The 18,771-nt window shown below is 41.1% G+C and overlaps 2 protein-coding genes across 6 annotated transcripts in view; one reads left to right on the forward strand and one right to left on the reverse strand.

The window, feature by feature from the left end:
• Window positions 1-2,711: 2,711 nt before the first annotated feature.
• On the reverse strand, window positions 2,712-4,138 carry LOC6502942 (alpha-tubulin N-acetyltransferase 2). Its single transcript, XM_001963514.4, has one exon. It carries the CDS (start codon window positions 4,056-4,058, stop codon window positions 2,916-2,918), a length of 1,143 nt encoding a protein of 380 aa, XP_001963550.1. The 5' UTR covers window positions 4,059-4,138; the 3' UTR covers window positions 2,712-2,915.
• Window positions 4,139-12,262: 8,124 nt separating this feature from the next.
• The window catches only part of LOC6503164 (dopamine D2-like receptor), a 58,570-nt gene continuing 52,061 nt past the window's right edge, over window positions 12,263-18,771 (forward strand). For all 5 annotated transcript variants that reach the window (XM_032453054.2, XM_044716916.1, XM_032453055.2 and 2 more), the window contains exon 1: window positions 12,263-12,923. The gene's annotated coding sequence lies outside the window, so the exon portion shown is untranslated. The remainder of the gene's footprint in view (window positions 12,924-18,771) is intronic.

Raw genomic sequence — 18,771 nt, forward strand, 5'->3', positions numbered from 1 at the left:
GATATTACATTATAAGGCTTAGCCATAACAAGGCAATCACATTATTAGGCACCCCGCCCCCCTTTCGAGGGGTGTGGCCCCAGTATCCCTGTCTTTGGCTGTCAGGTGCTGGCACACACACATACGCACGCACTCAGTCGCATACACACATATGCGCCGTTGTAACGGTAATATAAACATATGCAATAAGGTTATCTTATTACCCTGCGAGCGATGATAAAGAAGCAGAAACCGTAGCCGAACAGCAAATGACAGTACACACACGCACTTCGAAATCGAAGCAAATAATTTCACACCCCACTCTCCAGGCCATAACATCCTCCATAACATGCCTTGCCAAACAGGACCTCCCCCTCTTGCTCCCACTCCCCACGGCACATCCTCCGTCTCGGATCATCCTGAGCTCAAATACCTCAGGGGCTCGTGTGTCAGGGTATGAGTGTGTGCACATCCTTGGCTTGGCATTCGGAATCAATATGCCCGAAAAGGCATTTAAGCCCGGCGAGTCCAGAGATCTTGGTCAAGATCCACCCACTTCTGCCTGGTTTTTGCGGCTCTTAAGTACCTCTGATTGTGACAAGCTCCCCTCCCAACATCTCTTTAGCTAATCCCACCTTTTGCTTGTCCTGGAGGCGGCACTGCCACGCCCGAATAGAACGAAGTCCAGCCAAACACAAAAATACATACCAAGGTGGAGTCTAATAGAAAAAACCCTTTTTACACACGAAAAAAACACTAAGATTTTAAGCCTCTGAGAGAGTCTCAAATATAACCTTAAAAAAATGTATATTGTTTATTAATTTATGTTTAATTTTTTTTTATTTATAGTAGTACAGATTTCATCGCATTAGAATAAGAATTTATCAAAAAACACTGATTTTAATCCCAGATTTTAATACTAAATAAATTAATACTGCTCCCACAAAAACATTTTTATTAAAAACTAAAAAAAGTAAATAGTATAAATACTAGTACAGTATAAGTTTCATAGTTATTAATTATAATTCAAAAATATTTTGGGTTTAATTGGATTATTTAATATTTTTTCTTTATGGTATTCAAATTAATTTAAATAAAGTATTTTTATTTTATGTTATTTTTCCATCTACCAAAAAATGATAAAAAATGTCTCTCCATTTAAATTAAACTTAAATTGAAAAAGATAAAAACCTTTGATGGAAGAGGCATGCAAACAAAAAATAAAAAAAAAAGAAACCGAAGGGAAAATGAAGGAAATGTGGCGAACAAAAAATGGACCAAAATCGATAAGAATGTAATTTGCCATAATTCACAGAAATTTGCTCGGCATATTGGCTTTTTTTATACACACACACACATCTATATATATAGAATTATTGGTGTGTGTGTGAGAGTGTGTTGGGGTGCTTTACCAACAACAACATCAAATACAAAAAAAAGCCACAAGAGAAATAAGAGCAAGAGCGACGCCTAGGAGGGAAGATGAAAATTATTAATGGCTAGGCTATTGGCATTAAAATTACACCTTCTGCCGAAAAGGAAAAGCCCAAACGCACACAAGCACACAGAAGCACAAACACAGATTCAAGGATATCAGACCCACTGGCTCACTGGCACCCTGGCACCGTGGCACCCTGGCCCACTCCCCCATCCCCACATCGTATGCATTAAATTGACATTCATATTACTTATTTATGCATGGGAAATTAATTTTGATATGTTGATTTCTCGCATGAGCAAGTCCAACATGGAGCGGGCGACTTCCAACGCAATAATCAAACTGCAGGTGACACACACACACAAATACATAAATAAATAAAGGACGCACACACTCAGGGCCGCACTCACCGAGATCCTTGCAGCGACATCTCGTATGCGTATGCATGTATTGGTGAGTGGTTTGCTTTTTTGCACTTCCTATTTCCTGTTCCTGTATCTTTAAATAATAAATGCCCAGCTGTCAGCTGTAACTCCAGATTGTTTCTTGAATTCTTGACTATATTTTGCACGGAGATTGCTGGCAAAATCAGTATGCATATTTCAATTCGATTTAATCCTTAAGTTTACTTGTTGAGTCAAATTTAAAGGATGACAGGGCTGACATATGTTTTCAAAGACGTCTTCTTTTGGTTTTTAAAGTGAAGGCACTGGGAAAGCTCCTGCTTAGAACTCTTCTACCTATAAGAATTCTAACAAATGTATTTAATATTTTTGTTTATTTAAAACTAAGACTGCTATGCCCCCTCAAAACTAATCAAAACTTAATAAATCGTTGCTTTCAAAATAATTTTATTGAATTTATTATGGTTAGTTAAGATTTGTATTGAGTTCTAGATAGCATAAAGATACCAAATATATCGTTTATATTTTCTATTTTTCTCGAGCGCACTGCGGGTGCATTTCGTCACCTCCTTTAACGGCCATCTACAAATAGCGGAAGTGTAGAAGAAAAAGTGGGTACATCGGTGAAATTATACCAAAAAGAATAATTTACTTTTACAAAATTCTATATATAAAATTATAATTTGGTCTGTCAATAATTTTTTTCACGAAAACGCAGAGCTTATTATATCTTCACTTTAAAACTTATCTATGGAAGATAAAATATTGAAATAAATTAAATGTTCATTTATTACATTATACTATATAAAGAAATTTCTTTTGAAAAAATTTAGTTTGCCTAGTAATTTTTAAACTTAGTTAAAGAGACAAACAAATTAAAAACACATTGGTATTAAGGTAAGGCTGTATTTATAGACAGCTGGTCTCGGGGGACTTATAAACCCTTATAAAATTGACAAAAAGTAACAGGAATTACCAAAATTTTGAGGGCGTCGTAGAACGCACCAGTCGCGCCAAAAAAAATATAAGCTGGGACGCGGGCGCATCATCTACACCGACTCCTGTGTGTATCCTGCTAGGGTCCTGCCGGGCGCTTAGTGATCAAAGTCCCGTCCCAGGATCTGGGCCATACTGCTGCACCTCGGCTTGGAACGAAAACGTCCCACTGACTGATATTGTGGCATGGCACTCGAGGCTCCTGGTCGTGGGGACATTTGACTGCGATTTGGAATTTGAATGTGGCTTGGAAAAGCTCTTGGGTTTGGTCCAGAGGCGTTGTTATAGTTGTGGATCGGATTGTTGGCGTTTTTGTTGGAGTTGATTTTGGTATTGGTATTGTAGCTTTTTGAATTCTTGAAATCGTTGTTGAAAGCGATCTTGTTGGAGATTTTGGAGCTATTAACGAGTTTGTTGGTGATGTTCGAGCTGACCTTCCTGTTGGCGTTGGCATTTTTATTGGCGTTGGAGTTGGTGTTTCTGGCTGGCATCTGGTTGCTTCCACCATGAATGGGGTTGTAGTAGGAGGCCGGAAGATTGGACAGACGCCCTCGGCACGGCATGGAGGTATGCAATCCGACACTGCCAACTCCAACACCTCCTGATCCGCGAGTGTCCCTGTTCCGCGGACCCTCCGGCGGCACGTCGTCGAAGAATCCCTCATAGAGCACGAAGTTGTTGCCCTGCGGAATTGTGCGCACTAGACCAAAGTGCTTGCCCAGGAAGCCCAACAGCTTCGGGGAGGGCCGGTCCACGGAGCACTTCCAGGGCGACCAGCCCTGATCGGCGAGCATCTTGTCGAAGAGAACCTTTCCAAGCCCGCGACGTTGGCGGGACTCGTGGATGTAAAAGTCGAGGATGGCGGGGGTCTGGTCCGCCCGACGGCACACGCCCTTCTCGTCGAACAGGAAGAGGTTCTTGGTGCCGACCTTGAGCAATCCGGTCACCGCCCAGCGGCCCGACTCGTTGTCCGCCATTAGGTAGATGACCTGATTGTTAATATTGGCGCCCATCTTCTCTGCCGTTGTCACTGGGTTCTTCAGCCCCTGGGCCACCGCCGACAGCTGCCCCATTTCATCAATTATCTGGCTCAGCATACACCCTGGTGTTGGTGGTGCGGCCTTCTGATGATTTTGCAGTTTCAATAAGGCAGCCCGCACCTTAGGGCGTAACAAGTACGGCTGGACACGAATGATCTCTTGCGGAAACAGGTGCTTGATGTCAAAAGTAAACTCCACCATTTTTATTGTTTCGTTTTTTAGTGGTTGATGTTAGATGTTCAGCCGGCTGATTACTTGTGATCCCTTCTAGACCGTAGGCCAGGGCATCATTTTGACAGCCACTCTATTATAGCTCTGCGGAAAGCAGATTTAATTCAAATAACGAAATCCATAGCTTTATAAAGTTGATTCAACTGGCTTCTCGTTGTTCTTGAGTTCTACTTCCGCCCGTCGTAGTGTTGTGGCGCTAGTATTGATCGTTAGTTTCAATTTTTCGCGTTGTAGTTCTTAGGCTAGCACTTGAAAGAGGTCCTTTTGAAAGTTATGTTAAAAGCTCAGTTTCAGGGTCTGCATAATGCAGTTTATAGTCAATCTTCATACATTTTTTCTATCAGATGCACTGTGGAACCTATGGGGTAGGGGTATCTTCTTTATGGACTTGCATTTGCAAAAATGGCTCAAAATATCTCACAATATTATACATATTTATAAACTAAAGTTTTTTCAATAATGCACAGTAATATTTAAGAAACAAACAAGAAATAATACAACTGAAAATCATCTTTGCCCGTCAAAAGTTAAGATTGATCTAGATCTGAAAGAACGCTCCTTCGAATACAAATTTGTATGACTTATTTTTAAGATAAGCTCTTCACGGATTAGGACGAAGTCTCCCAAAGGGGTTGTTGTTTTATTATTTCGCTGGAAGTAGCGAAATTATGCATTTGAATCGCATTAGCATCTTCGATTGGTCGGAGGCCCCTGGGCCATTTTAATCACTGACTTTGTCATTAGTTATTCACGAAAAGGCGGCTTGATAATGGCCTGAAAGTAGTAGTAGGGGGCTGAGGGAGGATGAAATTATATATAAATTGAAAGTCCTGAAGGGGGAGAGCAGAGTGTGGTATCCTTTTGAAACTTTGCTCTTTGTCTCTTCGGGGGCGGAGGGAGGGAGTTTCTAGTTTGCTTCCGTTGCGCTAACTCATTGTGCGCACTTCCTGTCATCCGTCCAGTATCCTTGCACCCCCTCCTACTCCCCCACGTCCTTCCCTTGGCCAGAAATCCCAACTGGGATCTAATTGTTTTTAATCACTTTCCAGTTGCCCAAGCTCGTCCGCAAAATGGCTCCGGGCTCACTTGGATTGGCAAAATAATAATTATACGTATATAGCATAATAATCGTAGTCCTGGCTGGCGAATTAGATAAAGCATTTTGGAACTGGCAGAGTTATTATTAACAGTGTCCAGTGGTGCATAGAAGTCGGTGGTTTCGATGCAGCATTCCTTTCGACCAGAAACCCAGAAGCCCAGAGAGCCAGAAAACTTGGCTGAAATATATTTCGCTTTTGGCATTTTGCCGCATCTTCTTGTGTTTATTTAGCATAGCTCGAGTTGCCACAACTGAGTGTCCTTGTTGCTGCTACACTTAGTGGGGCAATTAAGCGATAAGCTAGCTAAATACACAACCTACCCTCCCCTCCCCTAGACACACGCACACACACACACACACACACACACTTCGACTCGGAGAGATCCTTTTGCAAAACTGTCAGGAGCTGAAAAGATAGAAAACAAAACAACATTTTCAGCGATGAAGATAACCACTTGGAAACTCATTAGTTGGGGAATTATAATTAGACAATTATTTGGTTTTTAATTTGCCGTTATTATTATAATCATTATTATTATTATTACTATTAGAGCTAGAACTGTTGTGATTATTGGATAGAGTGGCAAGTAGTTATGCCACGTATGGCACGACGTTTTTGGGCTAATGCCCAGAATGGAATACCACTTAATGGTTTTAATTAGTTGTCTAAACAAGGCTCTGGATGAGCTGGTGTGAGTGGAGAGTACGGGTGTATGTATGCGTGTGCGTGTGTGAAAGGATAACCATTCATGTCCTAGAGAGCCTTGATGAAGTGTTGGCTCTCCGGTTCCAAATTCATTCATTTTGTGCGGTTTTCCCCCGGGCCAGAAACGGAGCTTATTCCATGGAGAGCCAGAGACAGAGGCAAACCGCAAGGCAAATGCTGCCAGGACATTAGAACAGATGTTGTACCCATCTATGTATGTATGTATGTATGTATGTATGCATGTATGTGTATGTGGTAGTGTGCTCCCACACTTCAACTCATTAGCGCGTAAAGAATCTTAACGCTTCAAAATGAATTAATTTTCATCCAATTTGGCGTTGTCACACACAAGTCCGCGACTCTCCAGCATTCTGGCTCGGATAACTGGAACGCCATTGTCGTCTTTTGGCTCATTATGCACCTGCCTTGCCAGCACACACACCCACACAGGCGCACCCAGCCTTACTTTCACTCACCTGAGCTGAGCCCACACCTCCTCCTTTATTTTTACTCTCACCCCCTCCCACTCACCATTTCGCATTGTTTAATTTCTTTGCTTTCTTTACTCTGCTCGCTGATTTTAAATTTCGTCGCGCACTGTACCACAGTCTTTCCCAGCGGAAAGGCTGTCGTGGTGTGTGTGTGTGCGTCTGAGTGTCCTGGTGTGTGTCTGTGTGTATTTAAATCCGATTTGAATAATTACAAATTTCAATTGTATGAAAACCAACGGCAGCACACTGCCAGCAATATGACGCCATATGGAAATGGCGTGGAGGGGCCTGGGAGGGCGTGCCAGGGGCGGAACGGTTCACGGAGGCAGGAATATTTACCGTACAATGGCACAGTCATGCACGGAGAGAAATATGGCAGTTAGAAAAGGATTAAAGTGCTTTGGAGCCAAAAAAATGGAAAAAGATTAAGAACGAATTAAGGCATGTGATTTACAAATATAAATATTTTATTCCTTAAATTATTAATTTTTTTATAGAATTTTGGTAGATAAATAAACGAAATTTTAATATTTAGAGGGTAGCCTATTTTTCGCAACAAAAAACTAAAATGGCAAAAGAAAAGTTTTTTGAAGAAAATCAATTTGAGAATTGGGTTTTAAGAGTTAATATTTTGTTTTTAGAATTTAAAGAAGACTTGTAAAAACATCTTAATCTTGAGAAACTAAATTTTTGAACTTTTTCGACTAGTAAAAACGAAATATAAAACGAAAATAAATTCGTTTTTGTAACAAAGTTTTATGCAAATCATGTAATTATTAATAATGTTTTTTCTCAGTGTTTCTTCCTTTCACAGTCGCTGGTTACGATGACAAAAATAACAACAACAACTGGAAAAACAACAATAACAAAACTCAAAGCGGCAAGAACAAGGCCAACAACAAAAACAAGAAAGACATGAACAAGAACGACAACGGCTTCTGTTTCTGCCGAGTTAAAGATAAGATTATTACCCACCATACACACACACACACAAACACATATACACACTGGCTCACTAAAACACACACCCATAACACTCGTACACTCGCAGGACACACACAGGATTCGAGGCTCAGTGCCTGGTTGGGATTTATTTTGGTATTTCACATTTCGCGCAGCTTTCTTCTTTCTGCTTTTTACTTTCTCGATGACAGTTTTCTTTTATTTTTCTGTTCAAATTTTTCTTTATTTTATTTTTATATCCTGTTTTTATTTTCCTTTTTTTTTGGGCTTGTTCCAACATCGGTTTGTGGTTGATAACAAAAATTTTTGGTGTCGTCCTACGCAGGTTCTTTGCGTATATTTTGGTTTGAAGATCATTGGGAAATCAGGTTTAATTTTAAACAAAAACAAAATATTTATTTAAAAGATCAGATTTAATTTTAACCAAAAAGAATATTTATTTAAATGATTGTTCCTCGAAAGAAACTTAAATATAATATAAGCATCAAGTATTAGATGCAAGTATTCTTTATTGTGATTAGGAATACTAAACTAATATAAAATTTTGTGCAAGTTTAATAATGGACTTCTGCCGATGAGCTTTATTCTTCCTTTTTATTATATAGCGAACTTTCATAATGTTTCGACTATCATTTCCCAGTAACACCCACTCTTTGAAACCATGGGAAGTGAACATAGACTTCGAGTGGGTCCACCTTGAAATCAAAGATCTGACATGTGAAAGGATTTAAATGAAAAATAGTTCCAGGGATAAAAACAAGACTATGGCTATGTATCTGCAACAGCTTTAAAACAAATAGTGAAATAAATAAAAAAAAGTGAACAAAAAGCATTTGAGCGGGCGTCAGTGATTTTGAGAGCTTTTGCAAGAAGAAAAATATAAAAAGTATGTATTATAATATAAAATAAATAAAAATAATAGACAATTTTTTTAAACTAACTTAATTTCAAAATAAAATAATTAAATGAAGGAACAAGATGCTGAAGGACAGGAAGTTGAAAGCCTAAATGCATTAAGCATTTATTCTTAAAAATTGCAAAGCAAATTAATAATTTAAAAAAAAATAAAATAAAACAAATATAATAAAATAAGAAAAGAAGAAACCTGCCAGTCGAATGCCAAACGACGACTGACTGAAATATGATGATTTTTGCGTTAAAGTGGGGAGTTCCTAAAAAAACCCAAAGCCTACTTGTTCTGTTACACAAAAGCCAATGTAACCGGATTTAAAAATTTTAATAGAAAAGCCTACTACCTCTCCACTATTTTCCATCCAGCACTTCTTTAGCTGCCACACTTTAAAAATAAAAAAACTATTTTTAGCTTGTATGTAGCTTAAAACGGTTTAAAATATAAATAATAATAAATATTTTTAACAATGACCTCCTAAAGTTATGAATTAACCTCACACCTTTAAAAATACAATCCCACAAAAATCTTACAATCAAAAATATCGCATAACAGCAAAATAATATAATATATAACCAAAATAATAGCAATATAATACTTAAAAGTGTGCAGCCCAAAATGAAATTTTATTTTCTGTTGTAGAAGAATAAATAAAATCCCTTCAACATTTTGTAGGAAATTCGTTGAAATATATGGGCTTTTGAGTTCAATGAAATGAACTGTCCGCCAAGAGGGAGCTTGGAGCTGCTGATAGCCGACCGGGAGTGTCCTGGCACGTCCTGACTGTCCCGGCATCTTCTCGCTTCGCACTTTGGATACTTGGGAACCAATTAGTAGCCCGGCTCCCAAGTGCTGACCCACTCGAAAATGATATATGGCTCAGAGAGTCGGCCAGCCAGATAGCCACCGAGCCACCTAGCCACCCAGCCATCCAGTCAGCCATTTAAGTCTCCGTTTCCAGTTTTCAGTTTTCCAGTTAACACTTATCTGGTTTTGGCCATCTGTTGGACTGGCCGGGACAAGGGTTTAGGGAGAGCCGAGAGTGCCGGAGCGAGAAGGGGTGCAGTTCTGTGGGGACAATCTACTGTTAAATTACTTTAACTCGATTCATTTGCAATTGCGTTTTTTATCCAGAAATCTCGATATACTTTTTTCGGCTTTTTTCAGCACACGTACAAGGGGAGAGCCTGAAAGCGACAGGCCAAGATACCTGGACGGACTTTCCTTTCATGCCAGGACACCCAGAGCCTGACCCCCTTTTATGCTTTTGGTTTTTTTTGGTCGCTGGCTATGAAACAGATAAATTGCAAAAGTTTTCCCAAATATTTTCACAAGACGACGCCAGGCCCGAGGCGGAGGGCGAGATGGGGGGCTCAGAGGAGTCAGAGCAGAGGTAGGCCAGAGCAGGTAGCGCAAAAATCTGCAATAAAATTTTACCAATAAACTTTAGACGCACACATGGATAAGCGGCTGGAGTAGGTGTGAGTGTGGCAGTGAGTGTGGGTGCTAAGGATGTAGGTGTATGTGTGTCCCTGTGTGTGTGGAATGCGGATGCGGACAGGTGAAACTTTTTGGTGAACTATACTAAATTATTGTAGTTGCTGGAAAAGTTTTTTCCTTCCACCCCCATCCCCCATCTCTCTGCCTCTGTCTCTGTTACACGCAAAAAACCAGAACACTCACACGTACGCAGTCACAGGGCTCACAGGACTCGCACAGGACTCACAGGTCTGGCAGGACTGGCAGGAAGGAGATGTGAGCACCTTTTGACATGCCCTTAGTTCGTCGGGGGGGTTCGGGGTGGCTATAAAATGTGGTAAACTCAACCCCTATCAAGCTATTAACTTTGGCGATAGGTGGGTGCCAGCATGTGTGTATAGGTGGGTGTGTGGTCTGGTAGTAGGGGTAGGGGCCATGCCACATTTCGTTGCACTCGAAAACGTTGCGAATCTGCACAGTGTCCATGTGACAAATGCGGCAAACTTGTTCTGCATTTTGTTTTTATTCTCTGTAAGAGAGTCGCATTGAAAATTTGTTGGTCTTGGTTGTTATTTGTATTGGGGGGTTCTGTTTTGAGGGTTGAAGGGACCTCAACGTCGGCAACCTTAAGATTATTTACGGCTTATATGACACAATCTAAAACAAAGCTTAATATCTTAAGAAAAAGATAAAGGAAAAAGATATCGTTCAAAACGGTCTAGTTCTGAACATTAAATATATCTCAAGTTTTTATTTTTTTCACATATCCCGCATCAAGGACCTCTATCCGAATCTCTTAGCTTGGCCTTTCTTTACAAAATGTCTAATTATTGTGTGTTTCATATTTAAAATACAATACAAAATTTAAAATAAAATATCTTCCATAAAAAATAATCTGAACACATTTAAATTTTTATTATAAACAAAATAGTTGCAATTTTTCAAATAAAAATATTTAAATGCACAACTCTTATTACTCTTTGGAAAGAATCTATAAGTTTATAATACATACATACTACTAATAGTAAATAATAATATATACTCATAATAATCATAGTCATAGTTAGTATATAAATACCTTGTCTGTACCTTTTGATCGCCAGCTTATTTTAACCCAAAGCGAAGGCCTCAATATATCTTAAAAATAAAAACTAAAATATGCCAGAAAACATTTTTAAGCCATAGAGCACTTGAGCTTCGTTTGAAAACATCCCAAAAATGTGGTAGTTTTTTGTTTCCCGTAGTTATTTCACTGTGAATGCCCCTTGGAGCCGGGAGGGCCGCCGGGCCGCTCAGGTCAGAAGTGCGCTCAAGGTCGCCGTGTTTGGCAATTGAAACTTTTGCATTCCCGAGAGCATAACTCTCGACACGGGAAAAGCCAAATGAATCTCGAAAATCCTGTTTAGCCAGCGATGAATTGAATTTCGCAGGACACGAGGACGGGGCATTTATAATCACTTACTAATTGCAGTGGCAAGGATTGCAGCGATTCGGCCAATACCCTTGCATTTCTCCAAGCCACTAATAAGTGTGTCATTTATGGGATTTCCGAGTGGATGTACAAGTGTGTGTTTGAGTGTTTCACTGTGCTTCAGTGCTTTAGTGTGTGTGCGTGTGCGTGTGTTTCCTGTGTGTGTGTGTGTGTGTGTGTGAGTGTGTCCTGGCAAAGTCCTGGCAAGAACTCCGGGGAGTTGAGAGCGTACGAGGCCGAAGGAAAACTTTCTTTTGTTGGCAACCAGGACACGTACACTTGTGGATACAATATGTCATAGTGCGCCAAGTCGAAGGACGGGGGCTTCCGTTCCAGAAACAAGATGTGATGTGGCCCGGACCAAGCAAAGCATCGCTGACAGCACTTACGATCCCAAGTGGTTGGCATAAATATTGCCAAGATTTTTTTAGGGGCATAGAGGAGGGGCTCCCTGCCCCTAACGCCCCTAACCCTCGGTTTCCCCCTTGAAGGGGAAGATCCTGAAGATCAAGGAAAGTTGCTGGAGTTGCCATTTTTGGGCAAGTGTCGATAAAAACTTTCGCTAAGCCCCTCCGAATGTGTCCTGTCGGTTATGTCCTGGCCGGCATTCATCTGGCCAGCTGACGAATTCGGCGCGAGCCGGACATTAACGCGGCTAATGGTGAAAGTTTTATGCCTGGCTTGGTCTTCATAATGTGCAACACTTGAGCGCCAACAAGGACCAACAAGGACGACAGCGATTTGGCTTTAATGTGGAATTTAACTTTGCTTTCGAGCTAAGAGAGCGCTTAAGAGAGGGCGCCCGTGCTCGGCCAGAGAGCGGGAGGATGCTGGGCCAACAGGCGGTGGCGTCCTGGCTGCCCAAAAGTCTGCCAGGACACCAGCGGAAAAAAAACACAGAAAGAACCCTTCACAGCACCCAAGAATCGCAGCTCGTGTTTGCCGTTCGTTTCGTCCTTCGTCTGTGAGCTCGTTGTCGGCTTCGGTGCTTCGTGCGTGTGCTGGCTCGTCCTGTCGGAGTCCTGTCGGCTGCTGGCTGCCACTAAACTGACTCGACAGTTGGTTATGAAATCTGAACGTGTTAGCACGTGCCGCACGGATCTCGTAGCAGCCGAAAAAATAAATAACAATCAGCCATCAATTCAGTTCCACTTCAAAATCAGCATCATACAAAAAACGACTCCAAAACGTTCCAAAAACTCTGAGAGACGAAAGTGAACCTTTGAGAAAACCCCAAACAAATTAACAGACTCAGGACAGTGAGGAAGTTGCAGAAGTTGGCCAAACATCTGAATCAGAGATTGGAAAACACTACCAGCCACAAGACACTTTGTGTTTGAAATTTGTGTTGTTTTGTGTTCGCGCGCCCGTCTTTTCTTACTGTCTCTTTCACTCTCTGTCTCACGCTGTCTCTGTCTCATGCTAACCAACTCAATCAACAAGCTGCACGAACTTGACAAATATACAAAATATAAAATACGTATATAAAAATAAAATCAAAATCAACCACACCACCAGTTTCAAGTTTTTTATCAAAAAAGAAAGTCCGTCGGCTTTTTTTTGTGTTTTTTTGAACATTTTTTTAACGTTCTCAAAACATACAACAAAACAAGAAAAAAAAAAAACAAAAAATAGTGTAATAAGAAACAAAAGTGAGTCCCCGAAGGGAGTGAGCGCGAATCGAACCTCTAACTAAGCAATTCCAAAGGGCGCAATGTAAGTACGATTTTGTAGCATACTTTTGCGAGCAGGTTCCGCGGAAGGCTTAAACGTGAAACTAGTTTACCTTTAACTCATTTTGATGAAGAACACCGAGAATTTTAGTTTAAACGTAAGTCCAAGAAGTAAACTTCAATTTGAGGAAGAGCAGAAAAAGCAAATCCTGGCCCACAGGATATGTGAGGGTATCACACACACAAAGACACACGCTCACTCGCCCGCTGCTTTTCCATGTTTTTGTTGTTCGTCGGCGGCCAAACATCTGTGGCTTGTGCTTAAGTTAATTATTATCAATTAATAGCTAATCACGATAAATGTGCATGAAAGCACTCGTCCAAGGACACGGCGATACGGGATACGGGATACTGGATACGCCGATACGGCGTACGGCATAGGGGATGCGGAATGTTCATGTCCAATCCTTCGACATTGAGCTGGGGGGTGAGTGAGTGGCGGCCAGAGCATTTAGGACAAGGCAACGGAGCAATGGAACGACGCAACAAATGGCAATGGGCAACGGCCCCAGTGTCCTGTTGATTTGTCACACGCTGCGTATGAGTGATTGCAATTAAAATAACGCATACGCTCTGTTGGCTGGCAAATGGCTTCAGCTCTGCCTTGCGTTTTACGTGTATTTTAATACCGCTTGTGGTTCGAGCTGAAAATAAATTACATGTTTAAATATAAAATGAGCTTATTAGTAAGTAAAAATAAGCTAATTTCCACCATAAGCCTCCAAAATTCAAAGTGATATGGTTCAACAGTCTATTTTAAGATTGAAAAAATTGGAAAATATTCCCTAGACTATTTTTCTTTTGAATTTCATATGACATATATTATTCAAGCCTCTCAGTAATGTATAGAATTTAAAAGGTCCTTAAACGGCGCAGTTATTTTTAGGTTTTTATGAAAGGAAAATAAAAAATAAAAGGCAATGCAGGACTTTGTTTTCTTGGGTCCTTTCCCGAATTAAATACAGCTTGAACCTTGAAATTCTGGGAAGGTGCCAACGAAGCACCTTTAAAGCCATTGCTTGTTAAAATAAATAAAAGTTAGGCCCTTGTTCTATTACCATTTTAATGGCCGAGCGATTTTATCTTAAACTGTTTTTTTATTGTGGAAGATTTTAAGAAGACCTTCCCGTCTATTTGTTATTCCAAAATATTTTTAGATTTTATAGCTCAGTATTGGCTCCAGAATCTCCTCCTATTCTGCTGGCTCTAATTAATTTTTTTTATCCAAGTCCATCAACTAGACTGCTCACATCCTGTTCATTTGCAGACTAGACCCCATATATTAAATTTCTCAGAGGGCTCCCCTCGGAATCAATTGCAGAAGATTAATTAGAGAGTCCTTGCGAAAGCCAACGAGTCACATTAGCGCTTATTAATTACCAGTGTAATGGACGATTTCGCCAAGGTTATTATTATTGGAGGACGAACAATGAAAAGCGTAAAATGGCCGCATAAAAGCGAGTATTTATGATCTTCTTTTGGCATTCCCATAAAATTCAATCAAAGTTGCACTGTGATTCCCGTGGAATGCCCATTTTTGTGTTATTTTTTGTTTTTTGCCTTTCCGCTAAAGTGAAGCCAAGTGAAGTTCGTCTTGGGCTTTGATCTCCGTTGTTGGGAAATGCAGGGTCCTGTGAGGACTTTTAAGGAGTAATGGGCGGAGTGGAGTGGAGTGGACAACAATCGCATTCCCTCGCTTGCTGGATGTTCTCTGTTCGAGTGCCCTCAATAAACGACATTTTATTATTATTTTCTTTCTTCTTTTTTTTTTTTGTATTTTTTTTTTTGCGATGGCACAGCCTCAGTTCCCTGGCTCTTCCTGTTTCTGTTTCTGGATCCTGCCCGCTCCTGTCATGTCCTTCCGCTACCCATTTCTCCGTTCGGGTTTGTTCGCCTTTTCTGCCACCTTTATTTTTATTTTAAATACCGGGTACTTGCTAAGTCTAAAAGGTATATTGTTTAAATGGAAATTTTGGAGGACGTGTTTGGAAATTAAAAAATGTTTTTAATAAAACAAATATCTTCGAATTCCTTGAAGTATGCAGCACAAATTTTGAGTCAGTATCAGGGCAGAGTACCGGGTATCGCATAGTCCAGAAACCCATTTTGAAAACCACTTTTTCGCCCGTTTTTGTTCGCCTTTTCTCTTTTATCGTCTCAGTTACAAAGCGGCGCGCACTTTACGCTGATTGCTCGCTGGCGCAATCGTTCCAGGACATGCGGCCAGGACATTCAGCCAGGACATGCTTCCTTTTTTCCGTATTCAATTTCGTTGTGCCTTTGTTTTTGCTTCGCTCGCTCACCCACCCCCACTCGCTGCCATCGATATCATTGGGTTTATTGTTACTTCCTTTTGCAATTATCCTTGTTAGTGAATGCACAGTGGCTCACTTTTCTAGTGCTCGACACTCTCTAACTTCATTTGTGCGCCCTGTCTGTGTCTGTGCTGTGTGTCTCACTCGACGCCCCTCGTTGCATCCTGCGTGTCCTGCGGTCTCTGATCTTCCTCTGATGTCCTGGGCGAAAAAAAAAATGGAAAAACTTGCGCTGACACAACGCAAACTCAATCAAACTGTCAACAACAATTCGGCGCTGCCACGCCCAGTCGCTGGCCAGTGGCGACCAATAAACAAAGCATATGCCCCGCCCCGCCCCGCCCTGCCTCGACAGCCCCCTAAGCCACCTACCTTGGTGGCTCGCTCGTCCCGCTCTTTTTTATGCTTTTTTCTATCTCTTTCATCGAAACACACCCAAGTAATAAAAGCGGAGCATACGCGCGGCATTTAATTAAAAGCGTGCGAAAAATGCAACACTCGAAGGCCTTCGCTCCGAGGACCGAGTGACCTGACCCCTGTTGCTGTTGCTGTTGGCAACTAACCCCAGCTAGCCCAGCCGCCCACTCGACACCATCCTCGGGAGCAGCTCGGGAGGAGCTGCAAAAATTAAATTAATTAAAGCACAAGAAAAATCTGAGAAAGAAAACTCAACTCAACTCGAGAACTGCTGCAAAATTGAGTTAAAGTTTTAGCCGGGCTGTTGGTGGTCTGTTTGGTGCAACGCCTCTTAATGACCAGGAGCTGGCTGCGGTTTTGACCCACCCCAGGCACCTAGCCACCCAGCCAGTGGAAAGGGGGAAAAAAACAAGAGTTACCCACAACCACTCTGTGTTGGCATTGCATTTTTTGCAATTAGCGGAATTGTTTCACATTTGCTTCACACTTCTACGGCTGGGTTCTGCTGGCTGCAGTTTATCTGCGGTTCTGCAGCCACGCCCCTTTAGGCCAGCAACACCACCAGCGCCCCTGTCCCTCTCTCTTGTGTGTGTGTGTGTGTGTGTGTGTCCAGTATTCGGCATCCCCTTAGGGAAAGTGCAGCTAAATCTTTTAAAATACATCTAAAAACTACGTGACAGTAGTAGAGGGTTGGTTTTTAAGAGAGATAGAGAGGTTGGGGATGGGTATAGGTGGGTGTTGGTGTTTGGGTGGTTGGGTGGTTGGGTGGCTGGGTGGTTGAGTGGGTGGTCCAAACACAAACAGCTTTCTGCACTTTACACACACACTAACGGACAAACGACTCAGCTGACTGCACTTTAGTGGATAACCCAGTTTTCTCCGCTTAAAAGGTTTTCCCTGCGCCTCCCTCAAAGGACTCGCCCCCTACCTCTCCCCCTGCCACTCGACCAAAACCAAAACGCTTTGCATAGGTGTCCCCTTGATTCGAGTTCTGTTTTTCCTGGTTCCCTGCTTTCCTGGAGCTCATTTTTAGGCATTTCGCAGTTTGTTAGTCCTGCAAGACATCCAAGAAAAAACCGAAAAACAGAAGAGCGGAAAAGCAGAAAGAGAGGAGCGGGATACAAGGAAAGCGCGGAAAAGCGGAAAACCAGAAAACCAAAAAGAAAAGAACATAAAATACGCAGAATGGTAAACAATTTTTCCGTCATCTTCCGTGTATTTTTCCTTTTTCGGGTTTCATTTTTTCAAGGCTGCTAACGAGCGGCTCAGAAAGGCGAGTGAAGGGCTCTAAATGGGTGCTAAAGTATGGAGTGCACTGTGAGAAAATCCAGACTAATAAGGAAACAGGTGGAGCGAGGAGAATTTTAAATTAATTTCATAAGAAGGTAAACAAGTTTTATGGAAAATTTTAATTTGATTTTTAGGATATTTCATTTTTTTTATAATTGTGGATGTTTTACAGTATTTATTTACTTTTTTACAATAGATTAACATTTTTTAACACAAGTTCTATTTTAGGCAAACCTATTGAAATCACAGTTCCATTTGAGTCTCCAAACGCATTGGAGACTATTGGATTTTAGTTAAAATATGTAGACTTTGAAAACTTAATTTTTTATTAAAAATCCATTTATTTATCCTTAATCCTTAATTTTAAATAAAAAACAACCCCCTTCCAAAAAAAAGGTCAAATGTGATATGGTTTTAGGCGTTTGAATATTGTTTCTTACTCGAAATAGTTGTTATCCAGAGCTAGAGCCTTTTATAAAAATTTAGTAACGCTATTCTTGTATTTCTTAGATGGTTAAGGATTCTTTAAGGACTTGTTTTGAAAGTAGTTCTCAGTGTAAAAAAAATCCCGCTACCCTGTCAAACGAGTTGGACGCTTTTCTTTATTTTTTGTTGGCCGCGGGCCCAAAGATTTGCGCTGCTCTTTCCCGGCCCTCCCTCGGCTTCCACTGGCTTTTCCCGGATGGCTCTTCCTTTTGTCTCGTGCGCTGCTCGGCAGCTGCTCTGCCGCCACTTCCACATCCACTTCCGCTTCCTCTCGGCCTCCCAGTGGCAGCGGCAGGAGCAGGTATCATAAACCTCAAGGCGTCCGTCATTTTGTTTACATAAAATCAGGGCGGCGCGGGGCAGGAGGCACAGGACTCTGGCACACACAGTGTCCTGGCTAAAAGGAATCATGCCGACATTATGCCATTACATTTGCATAATTATCGTTATGTGTAGATATGTGTGTGGGTGTGGGTGTGGGAGTGGGTGTGGGAGTGGGTGACACAACCACCCACTCACTTTGTTTTTCTTGAGTAAATGTTTGCATTTATTTGCATTTCAACGGAGTCAAATAAATATGAAAGCTCAGCATTTGGCAGAAGGAAAACAGACAGACTTTTGAGGGAAATGCGACAAAAAAAAACATGGAAAATAGCCAGATTCGACAGATATGCGAGTAATGTATACGTATATATCCGAGTGTTCGGCAGCTTCAACTTTAAATTGAATTCAAATTGAAAAACTTTGCTGCCATTTTATCTGCTCCTGGCATATCAATAGCCAGTCTCACCTGTTGTTGAAGTCCTTGCCGGGGAAGAACCACCTGCAGATCGCCGGCGAGAATAACAAAGGCCATGAAAATATGAATAAAAAATAGAGTCCCTAAGAAGGGCTACGGAAAGGACATCTGTTAACAAGAAAAACTAACAAATACTTTCTTGCATTTTTCCAAGCTTGAAAATAATTTGTCGGCGGAAACTTGTTTAGTTACACTTTGCTACATTCTTTCACACTTTTTCCTGGAATTTTAATATATTAGGGAAACTTAATAAGAGCATTATGAAGAGAAAAACTGTGCGACTTTCAAATATTTCTCCACGAAAGTAGCCCTTCTTACAAATTTGTTGCACAACTTCCCGAAACATCCTTTTAAATAGAATTTTCTCTCTTGTTTCAAACTCCCCGGGCTCTGGTACTTTCCGAATAAATTCAATAAGAATCTATACCAAGGAAAAACAGCTTTCACATTTTTTAGCTGAACAGGAAAACGTGTGAAATTTTCAATTAGGTAGCAGCTGTTTCGAGCCAACTCGCCCTCGAAAT

The sequence above is a fragment of the Drosophila ananassae genome, chromosome XL, assembly GCF_017639315.1.
Source record: "Drosophila ananassae strain 14024-0371.13 chromosome XL, ASM1763931v2, whole genome shotgun sequence".
Classification (NCBI taxonomy): Eukaryota; Metazoa; Arthropoda; class Insecta; order Diptera; family Drosophilidae; genus Drosophila; species Drosophila ananassae.